Source organism: Carassius carassius, chromosome 40 (genome assembly GCF_963082965.1).
Source record: "Carassius carassius chromosome 40, fCarCar2.1, whole genome shotgun sequence".
NCBI lineage: Eukaryota > Metazoa > Chordata > Actinopteri > Cypriniformes > Cyprinidae > Carassius > Carassius carassius.
Window position 1 is genome coordinate 14201908 of NC_081794.1, and position 24218 is coordinate 14226125.

General features: G+C 40.2%; 1 protein-coding gene, 1 long non-coding RNA gene and 1 other non-coding gene across 9 annotated transcripts; 2 read left to right on the forward strand and 1 right to left on the reverse strand.

Annotated features, from left to right (window-relative positions):
* The first annotated feature begins 294 nt into the window (after positions 1-294).
* On the forward strand, positions 295-366 carry trnaq-cug (transfer RNA glutamine (anticodon CUG)). Its single transcript has one exon. It is a non-coding gene; the product is annotated as a tRNA-Gln (tRNA).
* A 234-nt stretch (positions 367-600) lies between these two features.
* On the reverse strand, positions 601-983 carry LOC132121897 (uncharacterized). Its single transcript, XR_009426330.1, has 3 exons — positions 928-983; positions 767-796; positions 601-664 (listed from the first exon to the last, which is right to left on the reverse strand). It is a non-coding gene; the product is annotated as an uncharacterized LOC132121897 (long non-coding RNA).
* A 1788-nt stretch (positions 984-2771) lies between these two features.
* ep300a (E1A binding protein p300 a) lies at positions 2772-23895 on the forward strand. Of its 7 annotated transcripts, none has more exons than XM_059532126.1 (31): positions 2772-3267; positions 5404-6026; positions 6772-6942; positions 7029-7347; positions 7475-7594; positions 7788-7994; positions 8415-8520; positions 8685-8816; positions 9151-9268; positions 9342-9504; positions 9710-9787; positions 11034-11122; positions 11231-11383; positions 11599-12018; positions 12333-12581; positions 12704-12869; positions 13149-13267; positions 13757-13996; positions 14382-14470; positions 15623-15733; positions 17312-17368; positions 17462-17539; positions 17623-17690; positions 17778-17928; positions 18056-18202; positions 18292-18405; positions 18524-18689; positions 18807-18974; positions 19067-19228; positions 19413-19694; positions 19924-23895. In XM_059532126.1, exons 1-31 carry the CDS (start codon positions 3174-3176, stop codon positions 22780-22782), a joined length of 8019 nt encoding a protein of 2672 aa, XP_059388109.1. In that variant the 5' UTR covers positions 2772-3173; the 3' UTR covers positions 22783-23895. The 7 variants fall into 7 exon arrangements, with proteins under 7 accessions (XP_059388109.1, XP_059388108.1, XP_059388113.1 ...); XM_059532125.1 differs by having other exon boundaries at positions 2773-3267; positions 7026-7347; XM_059532130.1 differs by having other exon boundaries at positions 2773-3267; positions 7026-7347; positions 15653-15733.
* The last annotated feature ends 323 nt before the right edge of the window (positions 23896-24218 follow it).

Here is a 24218-nt window from a genome sequence, read left to right on the forward strand (position 1 = left end):
AATTCTGTATCTTTTAAATATTTGAGAAGAAAATCATAAACCCTTAACTGTTTCTGTGCATTCTGGGTTTGCCTATCGCGAACAGCGCATTATCGCCATCATCCGGACTGGAGAACCGGAACAATTACAATACAAATGTATTTTGTTAACCTGTATGATTTTACACGATGGTCGTTTGTAATGCGATGTGATTTTATTAAAGCCTTAGTAACACAGAACCCTATTTATTTGATCTATTATACATTAAACTACTGAATATTGGAATAGTCGTCTATGCATGTGTTTACACGGTGTGGTTCCATGGTGTAATGGTTAGCACTCTGGACTCTGAATCCAGCGATCCGAGTTCAAATCTCGGTGGAACCTGACTTTTGTTTTCTCTTCTGAGGTAACTTAAGACAAGTTCTTCCCCGTCTCATGTAGATTAATCAAAATAACAAAAACAAAAAAAAGTTAAGCACGTTGTGTTATATAGTGCGTTTCACAATGCTTATACTGTACTTATAATTAAACGAAAAATATAAATATTAAAAAGGGCACTTAACCAAAAAAAAATATTGCCAGTCTGGAAGCTGTAATGCAGAAATCACATGACTGTACCTGTACCCATGGCTCCTTTTTGCAATGCTGAACTGGGTCAGTAATGTAACCTACATTACTAACACTAGTAACACTTGCTGTAAGTGGAATGATAAAGATGATTTATTCTGTTAAAGAAGTAAATTAAACAACTGCATTCATACAAGTTCTCTAAACAGCAGGAAACTTACTAGCAGAGTCTTTTGTTCAGAAATGACTATGTTAAATTGAATTGATAAGTTTTATATACAAAGTTGTTTGAACAAATATCATCAGTTTTCATATCCACTTTGTCCAGGGCCTCATGAATTTTAGCACTGACTCTCTGAATACTGGTGTACAACTCACATTAGGTCTTGCAATTTCTTGGCATTTTTGTGTGCAGTATTCATCAGATGGTCAGTGAACAGTGCCTTCAGTAAAGACTCTAGCATGACTAAAAAAGAGAGAGATTGAGGCTTACATTTTGAAATATGAGTAGATAGATGGTAAAAGAAGGATAGATGTTTGGGATTGGGAAACAAAGTTTTAATAATTTAAGTTTATTTGTATAGCGCTTTTTACGATACAAATCATGACGTGATGGATTGTAACGTGGTAGAAGACTAGTTAGGTATGCAGAAGCTAAACCATTTAGGGCCTTATAGGTAAGTAATGATATTTTGTTACTGATACGGAGCTTAATAGGTAGCCAGTGCAGAGACTGTAAAATTGGGGTAATATGATATTTTCTTGACCTGATAAGGACTCTACCCGCTGCATTTTGGACTACCTGTAGCTTGTTTATTGAAGATGCAGGAAAACCACCTAGAAGTGCATTACAATAGTCCAGTCTAGAGGTCATGAATGCATGAACTAGCTTTTCTGCATCAGAAACAGACAACATGTTTCGTAGCTTGGCAATGTTTCTAAGATGGAAGAACAGTTTTTGTAACATTGGAAATATGGTTTTCAAAAGACAAGTTGCTGTCTAATATAACAACCCAGATTTGTGACTGTAGAGGAAGTAACAGTACATCCGTCTAGTTGCAAACTGTAGTCTACTAGATTTTATGTACTGTTTTTTGGTCCAATAATTAATATCTCTGTCTTATCCGAATTTAATAATAATGCATTGATTTTAATTATAGACTGCCAGCCTCACAGGCGATATTTGAAGTCCTTTGGGAGAGTGAATAACTGTTCTATAGCTTCCAAAATATTGATTCGCTTAGCCACATTGTTGGGTCTATATTTAAGCACTTCTTCCTTTCATCTAATGAAAATTGTAATAACCCTGGACTGCTTAAATGTGCTACATTTTGCCAAATTAGCACTGCTTACGAAATGTTAATACATTTATCAATAGCAAACTGCTTTATAAAAATGAAGCACTGGAGAACATTTTCACTCCAAACTCTTTCAATCCTTTGTTAAAGAATGACTTACTGAAAAATACTCTTAGGATAAAACTGACTGATATAGTTTCGCTACAGCCAATGAGCAATTGAGGGTTAATCTAAAAAGTTATTTTTAGTAACTTGACACTAAAACAAATTAGATAATAATAAAAAATGGCCATCTGTGTTAAATATTAATGTAAAACATGTACCTTTATTAATGGAAAACATTCATCTTTATTCAAACAATTTACAATTTAGGTGTCATATAGCGGTCATGCAACAGAAATTTTGAGTAGGCCCACAACATATAATGGTTTAATATTCTCTATATTAGCCATTTTTAATTTATAGTGTAATGAATGCAATAAAAAAAACTGATTGACAGTTATATAGTTGTAGTCAAAAATTGTCATTCATATTCCACCCATGCAGTTCTTACATAAATAAAAATCAAATGTGATTCTTAAATCACTTCTTAACGGTTTTGTGCATAGTGTCTAATAAGTTAAAATGCTCATTATAGTGGGATATTGCAGGTTATTTATTCCAATTTTTGATTTGATTTAGATTTCAATTACTGCTTGAATTTAAGAACATTTCCCAGTAAAATTCCTTCATAAAACAATGTGAATTTGTATAATTATTATTATTATTTTTTATTTTTTTTTAAAAACAAACTTAATGTAATAATGCTGTGCTAACATTTTCAGAAATTTAAATACCAAGAAAGAAAATAAAGTTCATATTTTGGCTCAATTTGAACTTTTGATGCCATTTGATATTAACATGACCTTACGACAGTCTACAAAACACACCTATGTTGCGAACAGATGTGGCAGACGAGCAAAATCATTTCAAACATTCATCGCTCAATTCTCTGACTCTTGACCGGACTAGATGAGTTGCAGAGCCGCTGCGAGCGTCTTTTTTATCCTTTCTTGTCGAGCCGACTCCCCCTACCTCCTCCTCCGCTTGCAGAACTGTATAAAGAACAAAACTCGGGCTGGTGAGGGGGGTTGATCCGCCGAAGCTGAAATCGAGAGGCGAACCCAGGAAAGAGGAGTATTTTGTACACGGGACTTTCCCCCCCTTCGTCCCTAAAAAGGAGGGGGAAATGTCATATTTTTAAAAGCGATATTTTTTAAATTCGAGGATTACAAATAGGCTTAGGCGCCTATCTCCGAGGATATATATTTTAATTCGTTAAAAAATATGGCCGAGAAGGTTCTGGAGTCTGGCCCGCCTTCAGCCAAGAGGCCTAAACGATCCTCCCCGGCGCTATCTGCTTCGGCCAGCGATGGAAACGGTAACTATGTATTTCGTTTAATTTTTACGATACTGAGATGTTTGAATTACTGGTTGCTTGTTTTCTGCTTAGCCACGCACGATGAGTCTTTAAGGGTGGAATGGGTTTTTCTTTTTAGTTTTGTTGTCAGGCTAGTTTGGCAAGCTAACGGCGTATCCGCACGAGATAGCTTTAGCTTGTCACTCCAGCTAGCTTAGCATTAGCGCTTCTCTGTCGATGTTGGGATTCAGTCACAGCGGCTGCACGCTGCTCTCTCTCGGCAAGGGTCTGTGCTTGGTGTCAGCTGCTGTAAATGGTGAAAAATATATTGGATCTACAGTGGCAATAACAGTAGTGGGATTTATTTATTTTTTCTGTGAAGCGCCTATTTCTGGTTTAGTTCCCACTTGCAAAGAGTTTGGATCACTTCTTCAGATAAGACATAAAATTTATATAAAAAATGCATAATTCATGCATTCATAATTAAACATAAACTAATAGCTGCTAAAAGCCTAGTCTTCACATTTCATCAGTACTTCTTGATTTCCTAGTAACGTAATCGACAGTAACATAAATTAGCTAAACTGTGAGTCAATCAACTTCAAAACTTTCTGAGTGCACTTGAACACAGTTGTTTTCACAAACTGTCCATGTGCAGCGAGCACAAACGTTAGCCGCTGTCCCTTTTGTTTTACTCGACATATTTTCCTGTTATTATTAATGTTAATAAATGTGAATTCATATTGGTTAGCTAGCTGGTCAGCTAATAACAGACTGATGCTGAAGGCCCACACAACAATTCCAAGGCATTCTTAGCTAATGTTAGATGCATATCAACAAATTCCTCATTATTTTAAGGTCCGGATGATTTTTCACTGGTTAGTTTAATTAATTTGCTTGTTTATTGAGCTTGAATGGAAGAGGCTTAATGTTTGTGTGATATGTTTGTGATACCAGTGCACTTGTGTTGTGTTTGAGTGAGTTAGCTTGCTGGTTCAAATAGCCTTTTAGTGCGTCGGTCATTTTTTTTTTCTTTCGGATCTTGATTTCCATTGTTCAGCCATAACACAACTGACGAGCCTGTCTCTTAAAAACAAACCATTAAACACATTTAATTCTTAGCGATACGAATCATTACCACATAAGTGTCCTGTTGTTTCTTATTGAACGTTAAAGGTTCGAGTTATTATACTTGAACGTATCTTCAATAGCGAAGTACGTTTCTTTGATGTCTTTAATGTTTTCAACCTTTTGTTAAAATTCGAGTTTGATTGCGTTTTTTAAATGTAAATGCATCTGAGTCTAGCGTTTTATACATATGCTCAGTATCCAATTGTTTTGTCTGTGGAGTGAATGTGTGGCCCCCATCACGGCTGCTTCACTTCATTTGTAAGACCAGCAGTTTCTGAAGCAATTTGACCACTTCCACCAGTTTAACCAATAGCTGATTTGTCAGACGAGGAGCTATATATGTTTATATCAATAAAATGTACACTTGTTAGGAAATTACATGCATTAAAAAAAACATGCATTCTATTTTTTTAAAATGAGCAAGTGTCACCAGCAAATAACATTTACTTCAGAGTCTAAGTAGCGACTACCTAAAAACTTTACATCCTAATTCAACAACATGCAATCATCTGTGTTTGGCTTCCTGTCAAAAACCACAGCCAGCCATTTCAGATAGTCATTAATAAACACAGCTGTCAGTTATCCAGCCAAGTGGCTGTGGAAGTGTTTGGCACATCATTTCGGATCGAATGACAGCTTTACATAGCGATGACAGGACATGCCAATTTCATTACACTCAGTTTTAGGATGTTCTTCTGACGTACAAATGAATAAATCACAAACTGTTTTCATAATATGTTGATAGTGGTCACGGTGGTCTCTTCAATTTCATTTTTTTGATGAGGATAAAGCACTGATTACAAAACTGACATTGTAAACTGATTTAGGGGCCATTAACATAATGTGTTTGTGTATTTTGTGTAAAGTCAGTGGATTGGAAAAATATGTAAGGTCTAGGTATGTGTTTTTGCAATGCAATTTTAGTACAGTGTTTAGTATATCACTGAATCTATCCCAAGACCAGAATATATTGCATTTTGTTTTTCATCATTAATTTTGTTTCTAAATTCTCATTTCCTGCTGCAGATTTTGGCTCGCTTTTTGACCTGGAGCATGACCTTCCAGATGAGCTGATAAGTTCCTCTGAGCTGAGTCTAGCAAATGGAGGGGACCTCGGCCAGTTGCATGGCAATTTGGGCGGTGGGGGCGGTGCCATTGGAGGAATTGTGTCCAGTGGCCAGGATGCAGCGGCCAAACACAAGCAGCTCTCAGAACTCCTCCGGCATGGATCTGCATCTGCAGCACAGCAGCAGGGTGCGATGGGTAGCCCAGCAGGAGCCTCAATGGGGGTATTTGGGAGTATGAAGGCTTCTCCAGGTACTCAGGGCATGGGCCCGCAAGGACAGCAGCATCTTTCCCCGCAGCAGGCCATGCTTATGCAACAACAGCAGATGGCAGGGATGGTGGGCAACATGAACAGGAATATGCCCGGACTTCAGAAAGGCAACGGACAGCAACAGCCAGGAGGACCCATGCCTCAGCAGCAAAACATGCTGGGAGCGCAGATGTTGAATGGATCGCCCAGAATAGGACATCACAACCCAGGCATGGGCAGCAGCAGTAACTTGTTAGCAGAGGCTCTTCAACAGCAGCAGACAGTAGGAGGTCAGGGTGGACTGAGGGCACAGCAGCCTGGAGCAATGAACAAGGTAAATGTCAGTTTTTTTTTTTTTTGTTAAGTTTCAGTATTGGACCAATACATTCAAGATAATAAATTATAGCCAAATGACGACAGCTTTTTGGGGCAATAATCCCTCCTTGGACGCGAGATCGCAGCAATTAAATAAATTCCATATGGACAAAATCAAGCCTCTAGTCTGCCTACATTTTTTACCTGTTTGTGTTTTACCATGATCTAGATTACAATAGAAAACAAAGATGATCAAAACTGTTATATGCCAACTTTAATTTTAAAAGTAGCTTTCTCATTTGAAGCACGTTACTTGGAAATGTGAATGTTTTTCTCACAGAATGTAGATTAGTGCTTAACAGTCAGTTCCTTATAATCAGCTTTAAATATCCATGATTAGGAACTAAATAAATATCAGAAAAAATTCCCATATTTCTAGGTCCTTATGTTCTCTTGATTCAGTTTTATGATTTAATATACATTTATTATCAAAGCCGGCCCAGTGGTAATTAAATAACTTTAGAAAACTTGAACAATTAAATTAATCTTTTAAAATGTAATCAAATAAATGATTGAATCATTAAACCTGTTGTACAGCACTTTGCAGAAAGAAATATTTCTCCACAATCAAAGAGCTGTACAACAGGTTAACTGTTTAAATTAAAGGATGAAATCATTGGTGAAATATGACTGGATTCTGAGATTTTGTCCGCATTGTGGATACAATAGAAGCATTTTCATCTCTCTCTGTCTGTTTGTTGCAGATGGGGATGAATGCAGGTTCAGGCCCCTATGGAGGTCCGTATGGTCAGCCTGCCAGTCAGGGTCTGGGTGTTGCAGGGCTGGCCTCTCAGCTCCAGAACAAACCAGGTCTCCCCAACAGTCCGGCCCAGTTTAACCTCGACAAGAAGCCTGTGCAGGGCTTACCTGGCATGGTTTGTATTCAGTCATGTAGATTTTAGACTAATTTTAATGAAATCAACAAAATATCTTAATGTCTGTATTTTATTTTTCACAGCAGGCTTCCCAGCCTTCCCCAGCAGGTGTTGCCGGAGGCGCAGGAGTAGCCGGCATGGTGCCTAACGCCCAAGGAGCTCTCGGGCCCGGATCCGCTCCATCAGCCATGTCTGCAACAGCGGTGGGAGGAGTTCCTCCAGCAGCCGACCCAGAAAAGCGCAAACTCATACAGCAGCAGCTGGTGCTTTTGCTCCATGCCCACAAGTGCCAGCGGAGGGAGCAGGCCAATGGGGAAGTACGGCAGTGTAGCCTGCCCCATTGTCGCACCATGAAGAACGTCCTCAACCACATGACGCACTGCCAGGCTGGCAAATCTTGCCAAGGTGATTGTATAAACTGTACAGAACTGAAACAATGTGGCACTTTTGGTTCTGCTGTACAGCAGTTTTGCCAATTTATACAACATGGCACCATTACTAATATAAGGTTTGTGTTTTTATTGCTTTCTAGTGGCGCACTGTGCCTCATCCAGACAGATCATCTCTCACTGGAAGAACTGCACGCGGCATGACTGTCCTGTATGTCTACCACTGAAAAACGCAGGGGACAAGAGGAATCAACAGAGTGAGTGTGTGTAGTAATACAAAACTTGCTGTTTCTTTGCAAGAAGTTACTTTGTAACCTTGTCATGTTTTTCTGTTTGTCTTCAGTGTTGCAAAATTAGATATTTCAACAATCGCATTTCTATTTTCAGATTCAGATTTCGATGGAAACTGTCATTTATTTTGATTTATTTCTGCTTTTTGTCTCCAAATGATTTCAGCTCTCCTAGGTACTGGGGGTGTGGGATTGAGTTCTTCTTTGGGTAATGTAACTGGTGGTCCACCCAGTGCCCCCCATCTCAGTACCCCAGGGCAGATAGACCCCAGCTCCATCGAGAGGGCTTATGCAGCACTGGGCCTTACATACCAGGGAAATCAGGCTTCCCCTCAGCCTGTCCAACAAACACAACGGGCAATAAACACAATGGGTAATGACAAACAGGCTTCAAATTTTATTTGGACAATACTTTCCAGGTTTTTTTTTTTTGTACAATGCCATTTAGAAGTTTGGGGTCAGTAAGGGGTGTGTTTTTGTTTTTTGTTTTTTAAAGAAATTAATAATTTCTTCAGCAAGGATGTTAAATTGATCAAAAGTCAAAGACTTCTTTATTTATTAAAAAAATCCTTAAAGTACTTCAATTACCACAAAAATATAAATTTGCCATCACAGGAATAATTACATTTGAAAATATTAAAATAGAAATATTATTTTAAGTTGTTATAGTATTTTACTATATTACAATTTTTTTTCTTTTACATATTTTTGAGCAAAGAAATGCAGCCTTCATTAGCACAAAAATCTTCACTATACTTGGCAATGATGGTACTTCTTCATTTTCTTTTTATAGGAGCAAATTCCATGGGAGTAAATGGAGCACTGGGTGGTCAGTCTCAGAATCAGCAAGCTAGCCTTCTCCAGGATACAATGTTGCATCTGAACATGAGCGTGCAGAGGTAAAGAACCCTCGTGTAACTAATCACCATTCACTTCTCCACATTCAGATGGTCTTAAAGTCTCACAATACTACTAGTCCGCAGCAGCAGGTGTCTGTCAGTTTTGATGAGTTCATATATAAACAGAGAGTGGGCCTTATTTGTTTTCACTCCCATGTCCCCAGTCTGATGAATGACAATGCTGTGGGCGGAGTGGGGTCTATGCCTGTGGCCAACCCAGCTGCCAGTGGTGTTATGAGGAAGAGCTGGCACGAGGACATCACCCAGGATCTACGCAGCCACCTGGTGCACAAACTGTAAGTTGTACACTGCTGTGAAAAATTATGCCTGAAGAAGTCAATTTAAAATTTTTTAATTGGTTGCATTGGAGTTGGTTGTCAGTTGTTGTGTTTTATTACTAGAGTGTTATTGCTATTTATTTCTTTTAAAATACATTGATCTTGCCATGAAAATAGCCGTAGATGCTAGTATGGCAATAAAACAAATTAAAAAAAATCACAGTGGAGGAACAAGTGCTTCATAATAATAATAATAATAATATTTACCAATAAATAACCAGTAAAAACAAAGGCTTCAGATATTCATTTAATATTAATTTCCATGCCCCTTGCTGCTGTTCTATTTCTTCAGAGTCCAGGCCATTTTTCCCACTCCAGACCCAGCTGCACTGAAGGACCGGCGGATGGAGAATCTAGTGGCCTATGCGCGTAAAGTTGAGGGGGATATGTATGAGTCCGCTAACAGCAGGGTGAGTATATTGTCTTTGTTGGCTGTAATGATTTGTGTTTATTGCTGTAATCGCTGATTTATGTCACTTTCAGGCGGAGTATTATCACCTGCTGGCAGAGAAGATTTATAAGATCCAGAAGGAACTGGAAGAGAAGCGAAGGACACGGTTACAGAAGCAGGGCATGATGCCTACTCAGCCTGGTATGCCCCCCACTGGGATTGGTCAGACAGGGCCACCCACAGGATTGCCTCCTAGTGAGTACTCATCCACCAAAATTGTCTCTCTTTGCGACCAGTTAGCTGGTAAATTGTAACTAAAGGCCTACTTGCTCTTAAAAAAGGGACAAGCCTTTAAATGTCTCCTACCCAAACTATGCCAACAGAACAGAAAACTGCTCTTGTCAAGCAATTTCATAAGTTAAGATCTTTTCATTTTCTTGTTTTGCCCCTCTACCTGTAGATGGCCCTCTCTCGGATCCTTCAGTGGTGCGGCCTACTGGTCCAAACCAGATGATGAACAGGATGCAGAATGCTGCTGGTCTGCATCACTCTCAACTCACACACACACACACACACACACACACACACACACACACACACACGTCTGGTTAGCTATACTTGTAGGGACCCCCCATAGGCATAATGGTTTTTATACTGTACAAACCGTTTTTTTTTTTTTATCGCCCTACACCAACCCTACACCTAAATCTACCCATCACGGGAAACTTTGTGCATTTTACTTTCTCAAAAAAATGTATTTTGTATGATTTATAAGCTGTGTTTATTCAGGTTTAAGTTTCCATCTGGATATCTAAATCTGTAAACACTCAAAAGCCCCTTTCACACTGCGATTCTGGAAAATACACGGGTAATGTGTCCCTGCAATTGTTCCCAGGTCGCTAGATTTTGCACTTTCACACTGCCCGGTGATTACAAGGAATATGTGCGCGCGTTCACACACAACCCGTAAAGATCCCATAAAGACACGTGACATCAGGATGTGACGTGTAATGTACGAGTCGAAAACGTTAGGCACGTTAACTTTCACTGAAGCTGGCGAACGATCTCAGCGTCAGCGCGGAAAGTGAGGAACTAACTGATCTCTGCTTCATTACAGTTTGCACACATTTTTTTCACCGCGAACATTGATCTGCCTTCAAAACAACTGGTAAAAAAGTTGCGTGATAACGCGTGTCATCACTACTACACACCCTTTACGGCATTAGTTCTGGCTTTTGTTCATACAGCGCTCGTTCTGGGACTGAACCCGGCAATGTTACTAGGTCTCCGACCCGGGATCAATCCCAGAATCAATCCTGGGACGTGTTTGCGTTCACACAGAAGACGACCTGGCAATGTTCTGGCAATTTTTGTGTGAAAGGGGCAAAACAAACACACACACACATATGCGTGTTTTCTAAGATATTCTAAATATTTATCTTTACTATTTCTATTCCTTTTATTTATTCTTTCTTAAGAAATACTTTTATTCAGCAAGTTTATATTTAATTGAATTTAATTTCATTCATCAAAGAATCGTGAAGAAATATATTTCCCGATTTTCACAAAATATTAAGACTGAAGACTGGTGTGATGGCTGCTAAAAGTTCACCTTTGCCATCACAGGAATAAATTACTTTTTCAAATATATTAAAATAAAAAATTATAATTAAAATATTAATAAATAAATTAAAAATATTTCTAATATTTGACAATATTACTGTATTTTAATGTACATTTTAATGTACATATTTATAAATTCTCTATTTCTCTGTGCATTGCAGGCATGAATCCCTTTGGGGACCACATTGGAATGCAGTCCATGGGCCAGAGATCTACACCTCCTCTTCCACTCAGCACACCTCTTAACCAGGTCATTACTGTAATTGGAAGTGATGCTTTTTGTAGTTTTATGATTAAAGTTTGTTTTAAGTGTGTGCACAAAATTTCTTCTAAATGCTGAATGTTTTGGCTGTTTCAGGGAAGCATGGGCAGTGTGAGGATGCCACAGCCAAATGTTGCACAGATGCAAAATCAGTACATGCAAACTGGACAGTTTCAAGGTTCAAATCCTGCTCTTGGTGCTGGATCTGTTGACATGGCACACCCAGGAAATGACAGCACTGTTACTGAAGTAAGAGAGCATAGATGTTCTCTGAGATTTATCACATTCTTAATGTACAATCCAAGTATGAGTTCCTGTATTTCACGGATCAAACGTGATCCTAGTCTTTGTCATTTAACATTCTAGAGCCGCAATGCATCATATGTGATACTTGCTCAGAACTGCATCATGAATGCATTCTCAGTGTTTAATCTTTTTTTTTTTTTTATATATATATATATCAGCAGGGGCAAATGCCTTCTTTATCATCTTTACCAATCGGCAGTCCTTTAGCCCAGCCTGGGTCTGCTGGAGGGGCAGGCAGCGGGTCTTCAGTGGGCTCTCTGGGTCCCAACAGCATGAGTGGGGTCCCTCCATCGTCCACCCCAACACAGTCCATCAACCACTGCCCACTCTTCCACCAGAATTCTCCTTCCCCAGCTCATAGCCGCACACCCACGCCCACGCCGGGCTCCCAGACACCCCAGCCTCACACACCCGGCCTACCCCAGTTAGCATCGAGCGGCAGTAAGCAGCAGTTACCTCTTTCCGCCAGTTCTGACAGTGCCATGCAGCATAAGCAGCAGCCATTGGGAGGAACTTCTCCTGCTGTGTCTCACAGTGGCCTCTCTACGCCAAATGCCAGCCAGCACCCTCGCACTCCAGTGAGTACTGCTGTTTGGTATGCAACAGAAATCCTGGGGCCTCATTTATAAAGTCTTGCCCATTCAACAATTTCTGAAATATTCAGAAATGATTAGAAAAATGCACAAATTTTTTTCTAATTTTATAAATTGCAATCCATCTTAAATTCAATTACACGTTACGGTTCAGTTTCAGAAGTATGGCACTCATTATCAAGCTTAAATAGAAAAATTTAAATGTACATAACTATTTAATTTAAGTGACATTTTCACTGGTGGCCTTAGTTTTGGATCTTTTAATTTTTGACTTTGTTTTCCTCTTTCCTGTCTTTTAGTTGTCTCATAAGGGTTCTCTACCAGTGGATGGCCAGGCTGCTACCCCTGCCTCCGTCAGCAGTGCGGACACATCATTTCAACAGGGTCTTTCAGACTCCGCAAACACCCTTGAGCCTAAGGTGGAGGTCAAGCAGAAACTAGATGAGGATGATGAGGATGATGATGATGATGAAGATGATGATGATGAAGGCATGACAGGTGGAAAAACAGGCAAACGAGAAGACCTTCAAGCTGAGGAAAAGCCTGAGGTAAGAAATGGAAGTTTTATTTTCATTAAACAAGAATCAAAGTCTGAAGAATGTTAAATTCTCCCCTCTTTCTTAAAAAATGTATTCCATGTGGATCAAATGCTTTTTTGGTAACTTATCAGATAAAGAAAGAAGAGCAGAGCGACGGTGTGCCAATGGAGACTTCTTCAGCTGCAGCTGGGGGGGACAAAAAGCCAGACATAAAGACTGAGCCTAAAGAAGAGGAGGACGGTTCAGGGTCTACAGCATCACACAGTTCACCTTCTGGAGTCCCTAACAAAAAGAAAAGTATGATCAGAACCCACTTTTGTGTTTTAGCTGCTAAGGTTGTCTAGTTTGTCTGTCTTTACAACAGATGTGTTAATAATTTGATGCTTTAGTCTTGCTTACATTGATTCTCACCATCAGTAAGACTGAAGTGTTTTTTTTTTTTCAAATATTTTCATGCATGCCATAGGTGAACTGTTGCTGATTTACAGCTTATAGCTTAAATAGCCACTGTTGCATCAGAGATTTTAGGAAATAATTTTATCATAATCCGGTTTCTTTTACTTGCTTTGTCACCAGTTTTTAAACCAGAGGAGCTGAGGCAGGCCCTGATGCCCACACTGGAGTCTCTTTACCGCCAGGACCCAGAGTCTCTGCCCTTCCGCCAGCCTGTGGACCCTTCACTACTGGGAATACCAGTACGTCTGCTGTCTGGTTACAGCCATCTTAATAAAGTGCTGGTTTTTGTTTCACATAGCCATACTATTAAAGGATAATTGGCAGATTAATTTTAAGCAGTTTTGCATTGTTAAAATGTTAATATTGTATGCCCATGAGTAAGGTGTACCCTGTCTCTGTGTTACCTGCACCCAGAAATCCCCATTTACCAGCAAAAGTCAGGCTGGTGAGGCAAAATAGGCCCGTTTGTGTCATCCAGCAGACTCTTGACACCTTGTTGAAACTACAGATTGAACTTGCAAAATTGAAAGTTGAAGTTTTTATCAAAAGGAAAATGCCACAGCCCCTTTTCTCTTTTTTCTCTTATCATGTAGCACATATTTCAAGATTGGCGATTGGGATTTCAAACACATTTTCTAAATGCTGAAAATGAGTATTAAGTTAATTCTGTCCCATGTAGATGGATATTTGTACTAATATTTAACACTGTCGCTCTTTACAAATTGCAGGACTATTTTGACATTGTGAAGAATCCCATGGACTTGTCTACTATCAAACGGAAGCTTGACACGGGCCAGTACCAAGAACCGTGGCAATACGTGGATGACATCTGGCTCATGTTCAACAACGCCTGGCTGTACAATCGCAAGACGTCACGAGTCTACAAGTACTGCTCTAAGCTGGCGGAGGGATTTGAGCAGGAGATTGACCCGGTCATGCAGAGCCTTGGCTACTGTTGTGGGAGAAAGGTACAATGGAGAGCATAGGAGTGTTTGTACCGGTTGAGGTGGCTCTTGTTCTATAAATCAATACTTTCCTCTTTGTTTGTAGACGGATTCAATAAGAGTTTGGGGCTGATGCAGTAATGGGCATTATGGTGTAGGCATTGAGCAAACCAGCTTAGTCTTCTTGTCCGTAGAGTTAGTCATAACATTGGGTTTTGTGTCATAGCACAGATTCAAGAATATATTGATCTGAAAGATGCCTGAAATGTATCTGTATTTACGAACATTTAAACAGACATTTGTCATGTTTTTGCCAACATGACACTGGCTAATGCTTTTTTTTGTTTTCTCTCTCTCTCTCTCTCTCTCTCTCTCTCTCTCTCTCTCTCTCTCTCTCTCTCACACACAGTATGAGTTTTCTCCCCAAACTCTGTGCTGCTATGGGAAGCAGCTATGCACTATACCACGAGATGCTGCTTACTTTAGTTATCAGAACAGGTGAGGAACTTAAAACTGAGGCCAATATCAACAGACACACAAGCATACATATATACCTGAATGACCCATGTTATGATTATTTATCATATGCACATGCATGTGAAACAGGTTTAACAGCTTTTTTTCCCCACTGTACCTGGCTGCATAAAGTGAACTGACAATTGCACCACAGTTGATAAGAGTGTCTTATTATCCCACCTTTTCCACCAATCGGTCCCTTGTAAAATTCTGTGTGTGTGAAAAGACCTGGCATTTTAAAGTGTGCTCCTTTTCTGCTACATCTAATTATTAAAATGTTTGATTATTTGATTATTATTCATATTATTATTATTATTAATAATAATAATATAAAACTCCTGAAGTTTATTTTGTCAGGGTTTCTTGAACCAATTTTTTAAAATAATCTTTACAAGGCCATTTTCACCATTAGTTACTTGAAATTAAATTGTGGTTGGTTATGTTAATGTTTTCATAATACATAAATAAAAATGTCTAAAAGTGCGGTATGGTCCTTTAATGTCTTATCATGGTTTTCAGTTATTTAAGTAATTTAATTTCAATAACTGCTTGTAAATTAATATAAAATTTACAACTTTGATTAATGCCAGTGTCATGAAAGGAGCAATTCTTATTTTATAAAGTGACACCTTTAAAATGCCTGTTTGCTTGACTTTGTGGATGCAGTCTTTTTGTTAGTGTTTAATGTGCTCATGTGTCCATAAGTCTGAACACCCTTCGCAATTGATTCTGCTCCTGTTTTGCTGTAATGGTTTTTCCTCATTATACATGTAAATGCTAATCTGTGCTTTGCTTTGGCTTTCTGCTTGTCTCTGTTGTTGTCTCCTTCCTTATTCATCCTTTCCTGTCTTGTCTAATATTTTTCTTTGTCAACCCTTTTCTTCTCCCCTGTACTATGACTTTTGTCGTGTCTGCTATCGCCTGCTTTCATCTGACCAATCATCTGCACCTAAACCCCTCCCTGCTCAAAACCCCTGCTCCAATAATCCTGCATCATGATTGGCCTCTGGCGACGACCCTGTCCTGCACTCCCCCTTTGGCCTGTCTGCCCTGCCCTGCCTTGTCCTGCTTTGATTGGTGGCTACCTCCTCGTTACCTCACTGTGATTGGCTGTGGTGTTGGCACATGGTGTAGTTCACCAAAATATGGGCTTCTTGCTGGCAGGTATCACTTCTGTGAGAAGTGTTTCAATGAGATCCAGGGTGAGAGTGTGTCCTTGGGAGATGACCCATCCCAACCTCAAACGTAAGCGAGTTCTCTTTCTCCATTATTTTTAATCAGTGTCTTATTACAGTGTGATCTTTTTCTGCATTGAAAAACAAGTTTTTTTTTTTTTTTTCTAGTGTCTGCAGTATGAGTTCTTGTGAAGACAATGGCACATACCAAGAGTTAAAACAGTTTACCGATAGATAAAAATGGACTATGTTGTAAATTTTCTATCGTTCTGTCAGACTGACAGATATTTTTAGTAACGAGTTAATGCATTAATTGATTAACACCGATAATTATTTTATTGCGTTAACGCAGTTTATTTTTATTATTATGAAAGTCCATTGCTCACTGGCTCTGAATACACATACAGACAAATCATGGGTTAATTATTTAGGCTAAGAATGACATTCACAAACCACTGTTCAGTGTTATTTTTAACAGAAAAGAATGCAACGAGCTCATAATCACGACTTCATAAATGGAAAATAGGAAGCTTCCGATAGCAACTTGCTCCGCACAGTGGAGTGCATTGTTTTGTTAACTTGGTGGTTTATTATTTTGAGTCGTATGGGACGCAGTAACACACAGCCCTCTCACAATATAGTGCTTTACACATCTATCGCTTTTGCCGCTCATAAATATTCACGCAATCATGCACCATGTATCAGAAGGTTTGCGCTCCGGTGCGGCTAGCGCTCACACTCACTTATCTATATATAACTGAACCGCACTCTTGCCCACCTCTTCCAACCGAGCCAGGGACTGCTAAACAGAGCAATCACACTAGTCAAACCAACCAGGCTATGAGGGTTAAGATTGCCTAATGTGAGCACACCCTAATTATTCTCCCACATCCCGCACACATGACTCTCTACCCACCCATCAAGTGTTGTCCCGCGCTGCACTCTGCTGCGTTGGGTCCCGTGATTGTGCAAGTGTCTACTTGGAAGATGCCTGTTATAATGTTATGATCGAGGCTCTGGACTTTTCTATAACAAACTATAAATATTTTCTATAAAAACTTTAACGTCCTGGCAGTGACAAATAGCTTGTTTTATATTTAATTTAATTACAATAATGTTATAAGTTAAGATTTACAATAAATATTCTAACTGCTACTATGTAAAAGGTAAACAATATTTGTTTAAAGTGTTTGCAAACCAAATTTTATTGCACTTTTGTTCATAAAGCAGTACTTTTAAATGGAAAAAAAAGTGCACAATAAACTAACTTTGAATGTATTATTAGTTTTGTGCATAACAATGTGATTAATCGTGATTTAAAAAAATTTAATCATTGCCAAGCACTAATTTTTTTTGTTGTTAATTTAATATCTTCATTCATCTACACAAGTAATATGGACAAGCATTTACTCCCATTGACTTTAGTCATAATCTGTCCCTGACCTACTCTGAATGTGGTTTTTGTGATCCTTACACAAAGATTAAGTGTAAATGCACCCACAATTCATTATGTAGTCGAGTGCCATAGTAATTGCCATTTAAAGGGCATTTACAAGTAAAGGGTTTTTTCAAGACAATAAATGCACCATTTGATTTTACAGAATCATTTTCTTGTTTTAATAGTGCTACAATTTGCGTGTATTTTCAGATCGATCAACAAGGATCAGTTTGAAAGGAAGAAAAATGACATGCTCGACCCTGAGCTGTAAGTTCATATAACCTTAATTCCAGTTTTGTTTTCTCCTCAAAATTCTCAAGAATAAAACTTTTTTTTTTTTAATCCCCATTTTCTCTGTAGATTTGTGGAATGTATGGATTGTAGTCGTAAAATGCATCAGATCTGTGTTTTGCACCATGACACTATATGGCCATCAGGGTGAGTTTGATGCAAAGAAACTGTCTACTGAATCTGCTCGTTGTTTCTAACCCCAAGATTCCTTTTTATTTCCCTGTATTTAGCTTTGTGTGTGATGGCTGTTTGAAGAAGTCCAACAAGACCCGTAAAGAGAACAAATATGCTGCTAAAAGTATGTAATTCTATTTTCTCTGTTTTCTTCTCACTGATAATCCAATTAGTAATGACATTTAAAAAAAAAAAATTTTATTTCCTTCAGGGCTTCCACAGACCAAACTAGGCAACTATTTGGAAATGCGGCTTAATGACTTTCTGAAGCGACAGAATCACCCAGAATCTGGTGAAGTCACTATTCGTGTTGTTCACGTCTCAGACAAAGTGGTGGAAGTCAAACCAGGAATGAAGTCTAGGTGAGACTGGATAGATTAAGACCAGATAGTGTAAAGCTATAAACCGAGGCAGCCTATAATTTGTAATAATTGTCATCATTGCTTGTTTGTCTGCTTGGATTTTAATGACATCCTTTCCTTTTCACAGGTTTGTGGATAGTGGAGAGATGGCAGAGTCTTTCCCATACAGAACGAAAGCTTTATTTGCGTTTGAGGAGGTGGATGGTGTTGATGTTTGTTTTTTTGGGATGCACGTGCAAGAGTATGGCTCAGATTGTCCACCCCCTAATCAAAGGTCAGGTATCTGTAACTGCCTTTTATAATTTGATGGGCCTGTTTGGTTTCCTTCTAAACCCCCCTCTCCCCCCCCCCCCCATCATTTAGACGGGTTTACATATCCTACCTGGACAGTGTCCACTTCTTTCAGCCACGTTATCTGAGAACAAGTGTGTACTATGAGATTATTTTAGGATATCTGGACTATGCCAAAAAACAAGGGTAAGATGATAACTCTCTATCCTACTGTTTCAGCAGATTTCAACCAATAAGTGATGTACACATACTTTATTGCCTTGTGAAATTCTTAGTTAAACCTTTCAGGTTTTTTTTCTTTTAGGTTTACCATTGGACACATCTGGGCCTGCCCTCCTAGTGAAGGAGATGATTACATCTTCCACTGTCACCCTCCAGACCAGAAGATACCCAAGCCGAAGCGGCTGCAGGAGTGGTATAAGAAAATGCTGGATAAATCTGTAGCTGAGCGCATCGTGCATGACTACAAGGTACAATTTGGACATTTTATGTTATTGTAAAAATAACATATTTTTGCAATATTTTTGTTTAAAGCATACAAGAGTGAGATCTAGAAATGTTGAAGTCTTGAGTTTATTTATTTACAGGACATCTTCAAACAAGCAACAGAAGATCGCCTCACCAGCGCCAAAGAACTGCCCTATTTTGAGGGTGATTTCTGGCCCAATGTGCTTGAAGAGAGTATCAAAGAGCTAGAGCAAGAAGAGGAGGAAAGGAAGAGGGAGGAGAACAGCACATCCAATGAGAGTGTTGATGTTAGTCTTTAGGCTCTCGCTTATCTTAGGTTTTGTTCCCCTGTTAAAGTGCTTTTTCACACAGCTGTGAACATTTCTTTTTGTTTCTCCAGACAACAAAAGGTGACAGCAAAAATGCCAAGAAAAAGAACAACAAGAAGACGAGTAAGAACAAGAGCAGCTTAAGCCGAGCCAACAAAAAGAAGCCAGGCATGCCAAATGTGTCCAATGACCTTTCACAGAAACTCTATGCCACAATGGAAAAGCACAAAGAGGTATGAAGATGACTAAAGCCTGATTCAGTGTCTGTAATATGATTGTTTAATCAAGAAACTTCATCAGACTTGTTTGAATTCAAGTTTGGTGGCATCCTGGTATATATTTTGTACAATATTAATATATGCCCTAGCATAATGAATTTCTTTTATTATTATTTCAACAATTTTTCTTCTTTTCTAGGTGTTCTTTGTTATCCGATTGATTGCGACACCCAATTCCAATTCTCTCCTGCCCATTGTTGACCCAGATCCTTTGATGGCATGTGATTTGATGGATGGTCGTGATGCCTTCTTAACACTTGCACGGGATAAGCACCTGGAGTTTTCTTCATTGCGGCGCTCCAAATGGAGCACCATGTGCATGTTGGTGGAACTGCATAACCAGAGCCAGGACCGCTTTGTCTATACCTGCAATGAGTGCAAGCACCATGTTGAAACTCGTTTCCATTGCACTGTTTGTGAGGTGAGGACTATAGGATGGGAAGATGGCACAAGATCACATATTGAAGATCCTTATTTTTATGAATTTTTATGTGTAAATCTGATATCCTCAATTATTCAAAATTTGTACCAGGAAAAACAGGATGTCTGCTCACTCTAGTTATACTTAAAGTCATACTTAATAATACTGATAATTAATGTCCTTTCATCCAGTACACTATATAATGATTATTCTGACTTCTACTTCACAGGACTATGATCTCTGCATCACTTGCTACAATACAAAAGGTCACAAGCACAAGATGGAAAAACTGGGCTTGGGGTTGGATGACGAAAGCGGCAACCAGGCTCCTTCTTCAATGCAGAATCCTGGAGATTCAAGGCGTCTCAGTATTCAGCGGTGCATCCAGTCTCTGGTGCATGCCTGCCAGTGCCGCAATGCTAACTGCTCACTTCCATCTTGTCAGAAAATGAAACGTGTAATTCAACATACCAAAGGCTGCAAGCGTAAAACCAATGGTGGTTGTCCTATTTGCAAGCAGCTCATCGCACTCTGTTGTTACCATGCAAAACACTGCCAAGAGAATAAGTGCCCTGTGCCATTCTGCCTCAACATCAAGCAGAAACTGCGGCAACAACAGCTCCAGCACAGGCTACAGCAGGCTCAGATGGTGCGTAGAAGAATGGCCAGCATGCAAAGGACAGGCCAGCAGCTTCCAGGAGGCAATGGTGGGCTGCCATCTCCTGGGAGCAATAGTACTACTGGCCCGAGCACACCAACACCAAGCACTCAGCCCCCTACCCCACAGACGCCCACTCAGCAGTGTCAGCCTCCAGTGACTCAACCTGGCATTGGAGGTGTTCCATCACAACAGCAACAACAGTTGGCAGGGATGGCCCATCAATACCAGCAAATGACTGGAAATGGTGGGATGATCAACTCCCCGCAGAAGCCCCTGATCCCACAACAGCAGCAACAGCCAACATCAGTTCAACATCTTCAGCATGCCAACAACCTTCCTCCATATGTGCAAAGACCTCCAGGCTCCTCTCCACTTCCTCAGTCATTGGGAAAGCCAGGCATGGTGCCAGGAGGCTTCCCTCAACAGCAACAGTCAAACCTAGGGCAGCCTGTGATGCACCAACATCAGCAACCTGGCCCCCCACCTGCGGCTGTAGAAATTGCCATGAAGATCCAACGAGTCGCAGAGACTCAACGGCAAATGGCTCAGCAAAAGATACTGCAAAGAAACCAGGGTCCTGGAATGATGCCTCCACACGGCCATCATCAGGGTCCCCAAACTCAAAGCCAGATGGGCATGAACCATCCAGGAGCTGCAATGGGTGGGCCTCAGGCAATGCCACCCCAGACACAAGCAGCAGTTGCTCGAACTCACATGGATCAGCAGCAGGGAATGATTACAGTAGGCATGCAGCAGCAGACAGGACCTCAGGCTCAGCTCCCTCAAGTCCAGTTACACCAAGGCCAGCAAGGAGCACCCCAACTTCAGGTGCCACCACAGCAGCAGTGGAATGGTCCCGTTATGCCCCAGCAGAGACCTGGGGTTATGAACCAAATGGGTCTGCAAGGAATGGTTGCACCTCAACAACAGCAGCAGCAGCAGCAGACAGTTGGTCAGCAGCAGCAGCCAGGGCATTCTGGTTTAATGGGTATGATGGGCCAAGGAGGAGTGGCACCTGTAGGTACTGGCCTTGGAAATCACCCTCAGGCTGCCATACAGGACCTCCTAAGAACCTTAAGGTTACCTAGCTCTCCCCATCAACAACAGCAAGTCCTGAATATACTACGTTCGAACCCTCAGCTCATGGCAACCTTTATCAGGCAGCGGGTTCCTAGATACCTTGGTAGAGGTGGGCCTGGAGCAGGAGGTGCTGGTGTACCAGGAGGACCTGGTGGAGGTCCAGGAATCATTGATGGCCAGCAAATGAATGTAAATTCTGGGACAAATCAAGGAGGTATGCATATGGCACAAGGAACTACCATACCAATGAATCAGCTTCAGCAACAACAGCAGCAACTTCAACAGCGGTCAATAATGGGTGGAAATTTGCAACAACAGCAAATAGCAGCACTGCAGCAACAACAGCAGCAGCAAGGTGTTATACCCAATCAGGGTACCAACATGTCTAACATCTCCCCCCAGTTCAGAGAAATGATGAGGCGGCATTTGCAGCAACAGCAACAGCAACAAATGGAAAACCATGCTCAGTTCCAGCATCCTCAACAACACCAGCAGCAGGGTTATCTTGGGCAATCTGGACTGCCCCCACAGCAGCCTGGCCAACCTCAGCCTGGTGGTCTCCAGCAGCAACAGGGAGTTCCCCAGCAAAACTACTCTGGGTCTATGTCCCATCAGCAGGTTGCAGCAGCTCTGCAACAAAAGTTGCAACACCAGCAACTTCAGATGCAGCAGCAGCAGCAACAACAACAACAACAACAACAACAACAGCAGCAGCAGCAGCAGGGTGCTCTGGCAGGACTCCAGGGTGCTGATGGAGGTCCTGGAGGTGGTGGTCCACTCCAGCAGCAACACATGCAGTCGGCTCCAATTGGTTCCCAATCTCAAGTCATGCTTCAGCAAGCTCTGCAGCAACGGCTCCTCCAGCAGCAACAGTCACAACTAGGAGGAAGATCTCCTGTTCAACACAATCCCATGGGCCCTCAGCAGCCCCAGCAACAGATGTCCCAGTCTCCCCATTTGCAGGGCCAGCAGTTGTCCAATTCCCTAAGCAACCAAGTCCGCTCACCCCAGCCTTCGCCTCGGCCTCAGTCCCAGCCACCAAACTCTAGTCCATCTCCTCGCTTGCAGCCCCAGCCTTCACCCCATCGCATCTCACCGCAGACCCAGACGGGTTCCCCTCACCCAGGTCATCTCCCTCAGCATCATGGAGGCATGGTTGCACCCCCACCTCCACAGCAACAACTGCAGGCATCCCAACAGCAGCAACAGGCTAATGCGATGGACCAGGGCACCATGCTTTCACAGCTAGGTGGGATGGGAGCCTTGCATGGGCAAGGGACAAATGACATGCTGACAAATAACCAAGATATGGGGTCGAATATGAATCCCTCGTTAGATTTGATGTAATGTTGCAGTGCTCAAAGAACTGTCCTGATTGCCAGGGTTTGGCAGCAATTCTAGGATTTACAAAGGCTGTCATCAATAGTATTATTTAATATTTTTCTTTTGTAATTGAAAAGAACTGAACTTCCTATGGGAGATACTACATGTGCAAGTCAACAAATTAAGTTAAATGAATGGTAAGTTATTGCTGTTAATATATAAATATATATATAAATATATTTTTTGCCATTTGTGTTCAAATGGTTTAGGGTTAAGGGATGGAAAATATTTCCTCTTGGTATATGACCAGAAACATTTTTGGGGTTAAGAAAGTCTGCCTTTTTTATAGATATTTTTTAAGATTTTAAAAGTGGCATGAAATTAAAAAGCAAAATGCTTAAACAAAATGGACTATTTTGTTTTCTTTTTCCTTGACACAGTCAAGAATGTCATCAGTTTTGGAGCGTATTAGATTTATTCTCACCAGTGTAATGATTATGAAAATGATGGCTTTGGTAATAACTTATTTATTACTCTGCTCTTTTTGTTGTCTAATAGATATTTTTTTGTTTTGGACAGTGTATGGCATATGATATTTGAGTATATTTTTGTCATTGATAGAACCTGATTATAAAAGGAAGAATTTATATTCTTAATCTGTTTTATTTGTGCCTTTTTTTATTTTATTTTATTTCTCTACATTTTTTTTGAGGGATGGATGGGGCTTAAATTAAGTTTTGATAGTGTTTGGTAAATGAGTATGTGTTTTCTGATGACTTGTTGCATGGGAAATATTTGTCCTATGCATGTTGCAGTTTTCCCACCCTTATACACCCGTCCCATGAATGTTTTCTCACTATGCCCTTCTCAGTACTGGAACCTGGTGACACAACAGGTGTGATTAGGACAGTGCAGGGAACTACTGAGACTAAATGTTGATGCAGAATTTTGGGATTTTGCAAATAATCACCTGGAACTACGTCTCTGATTCCAAGTCCTTCTCTTTCTTCTCACATCTCCCCAGCAAGGAATCATTCTGACTCTTCACATTCTGACTCTAGTGTTCTGAACTTTGGGATTTAAGTGATCTTAATGTATAAACAAAAACTGATAATAAATTACTGAAAATGTATATAATGTATATGAATGGAGATAAATGGACAGACGTTTCATCTTGATTTAAGAAACCAACACTGACTGTCATTATCTCCATCCTGTGCACAAAGACAGTGGTGAAGAGAGCGTTTTAAAAAGTTGGTGTTTTTGATATGACAATTGTTTTCCTTGGTTAAAGGGGTGCTGGATGAATACAAAACAGGCAATATGGCTTTATTTTATAAATAACAAGGAGAACAATATTTGTTATAGATGTATTTAATTTTATTTTTGAGAATAAAAACTTGAAGCTAATTCAAGAGTTGATTTTGAATGACACTTTTTCAAAGATGTATTGATGCAAC

Excerpts from the sequence above, each read along its gene's own strand:
- ep300a (XM_059532125.1), top strand. The coding sequence starts at position 3,174 with ATGGCCGAGAAGGTTCTGGAGTCTGGCCCGCCTTCAGCCAAGAGGCCT. Across the intron at positions 9,269-9,341 it reads ATGAGTCCGCTAACAGCAGG|GCGGAGTATTATCACCTGCT; the intron begins GTGAGTATATTG and ends TGTCACTTTCAG. Across the intron at positions 17,691-17,777 it reads GAACAAATATGCTGCTAAAA|GGCTTCCACAGACCAAACTA; the intron begins GTATGTAATTCT and ends TATTTCCTTCAG.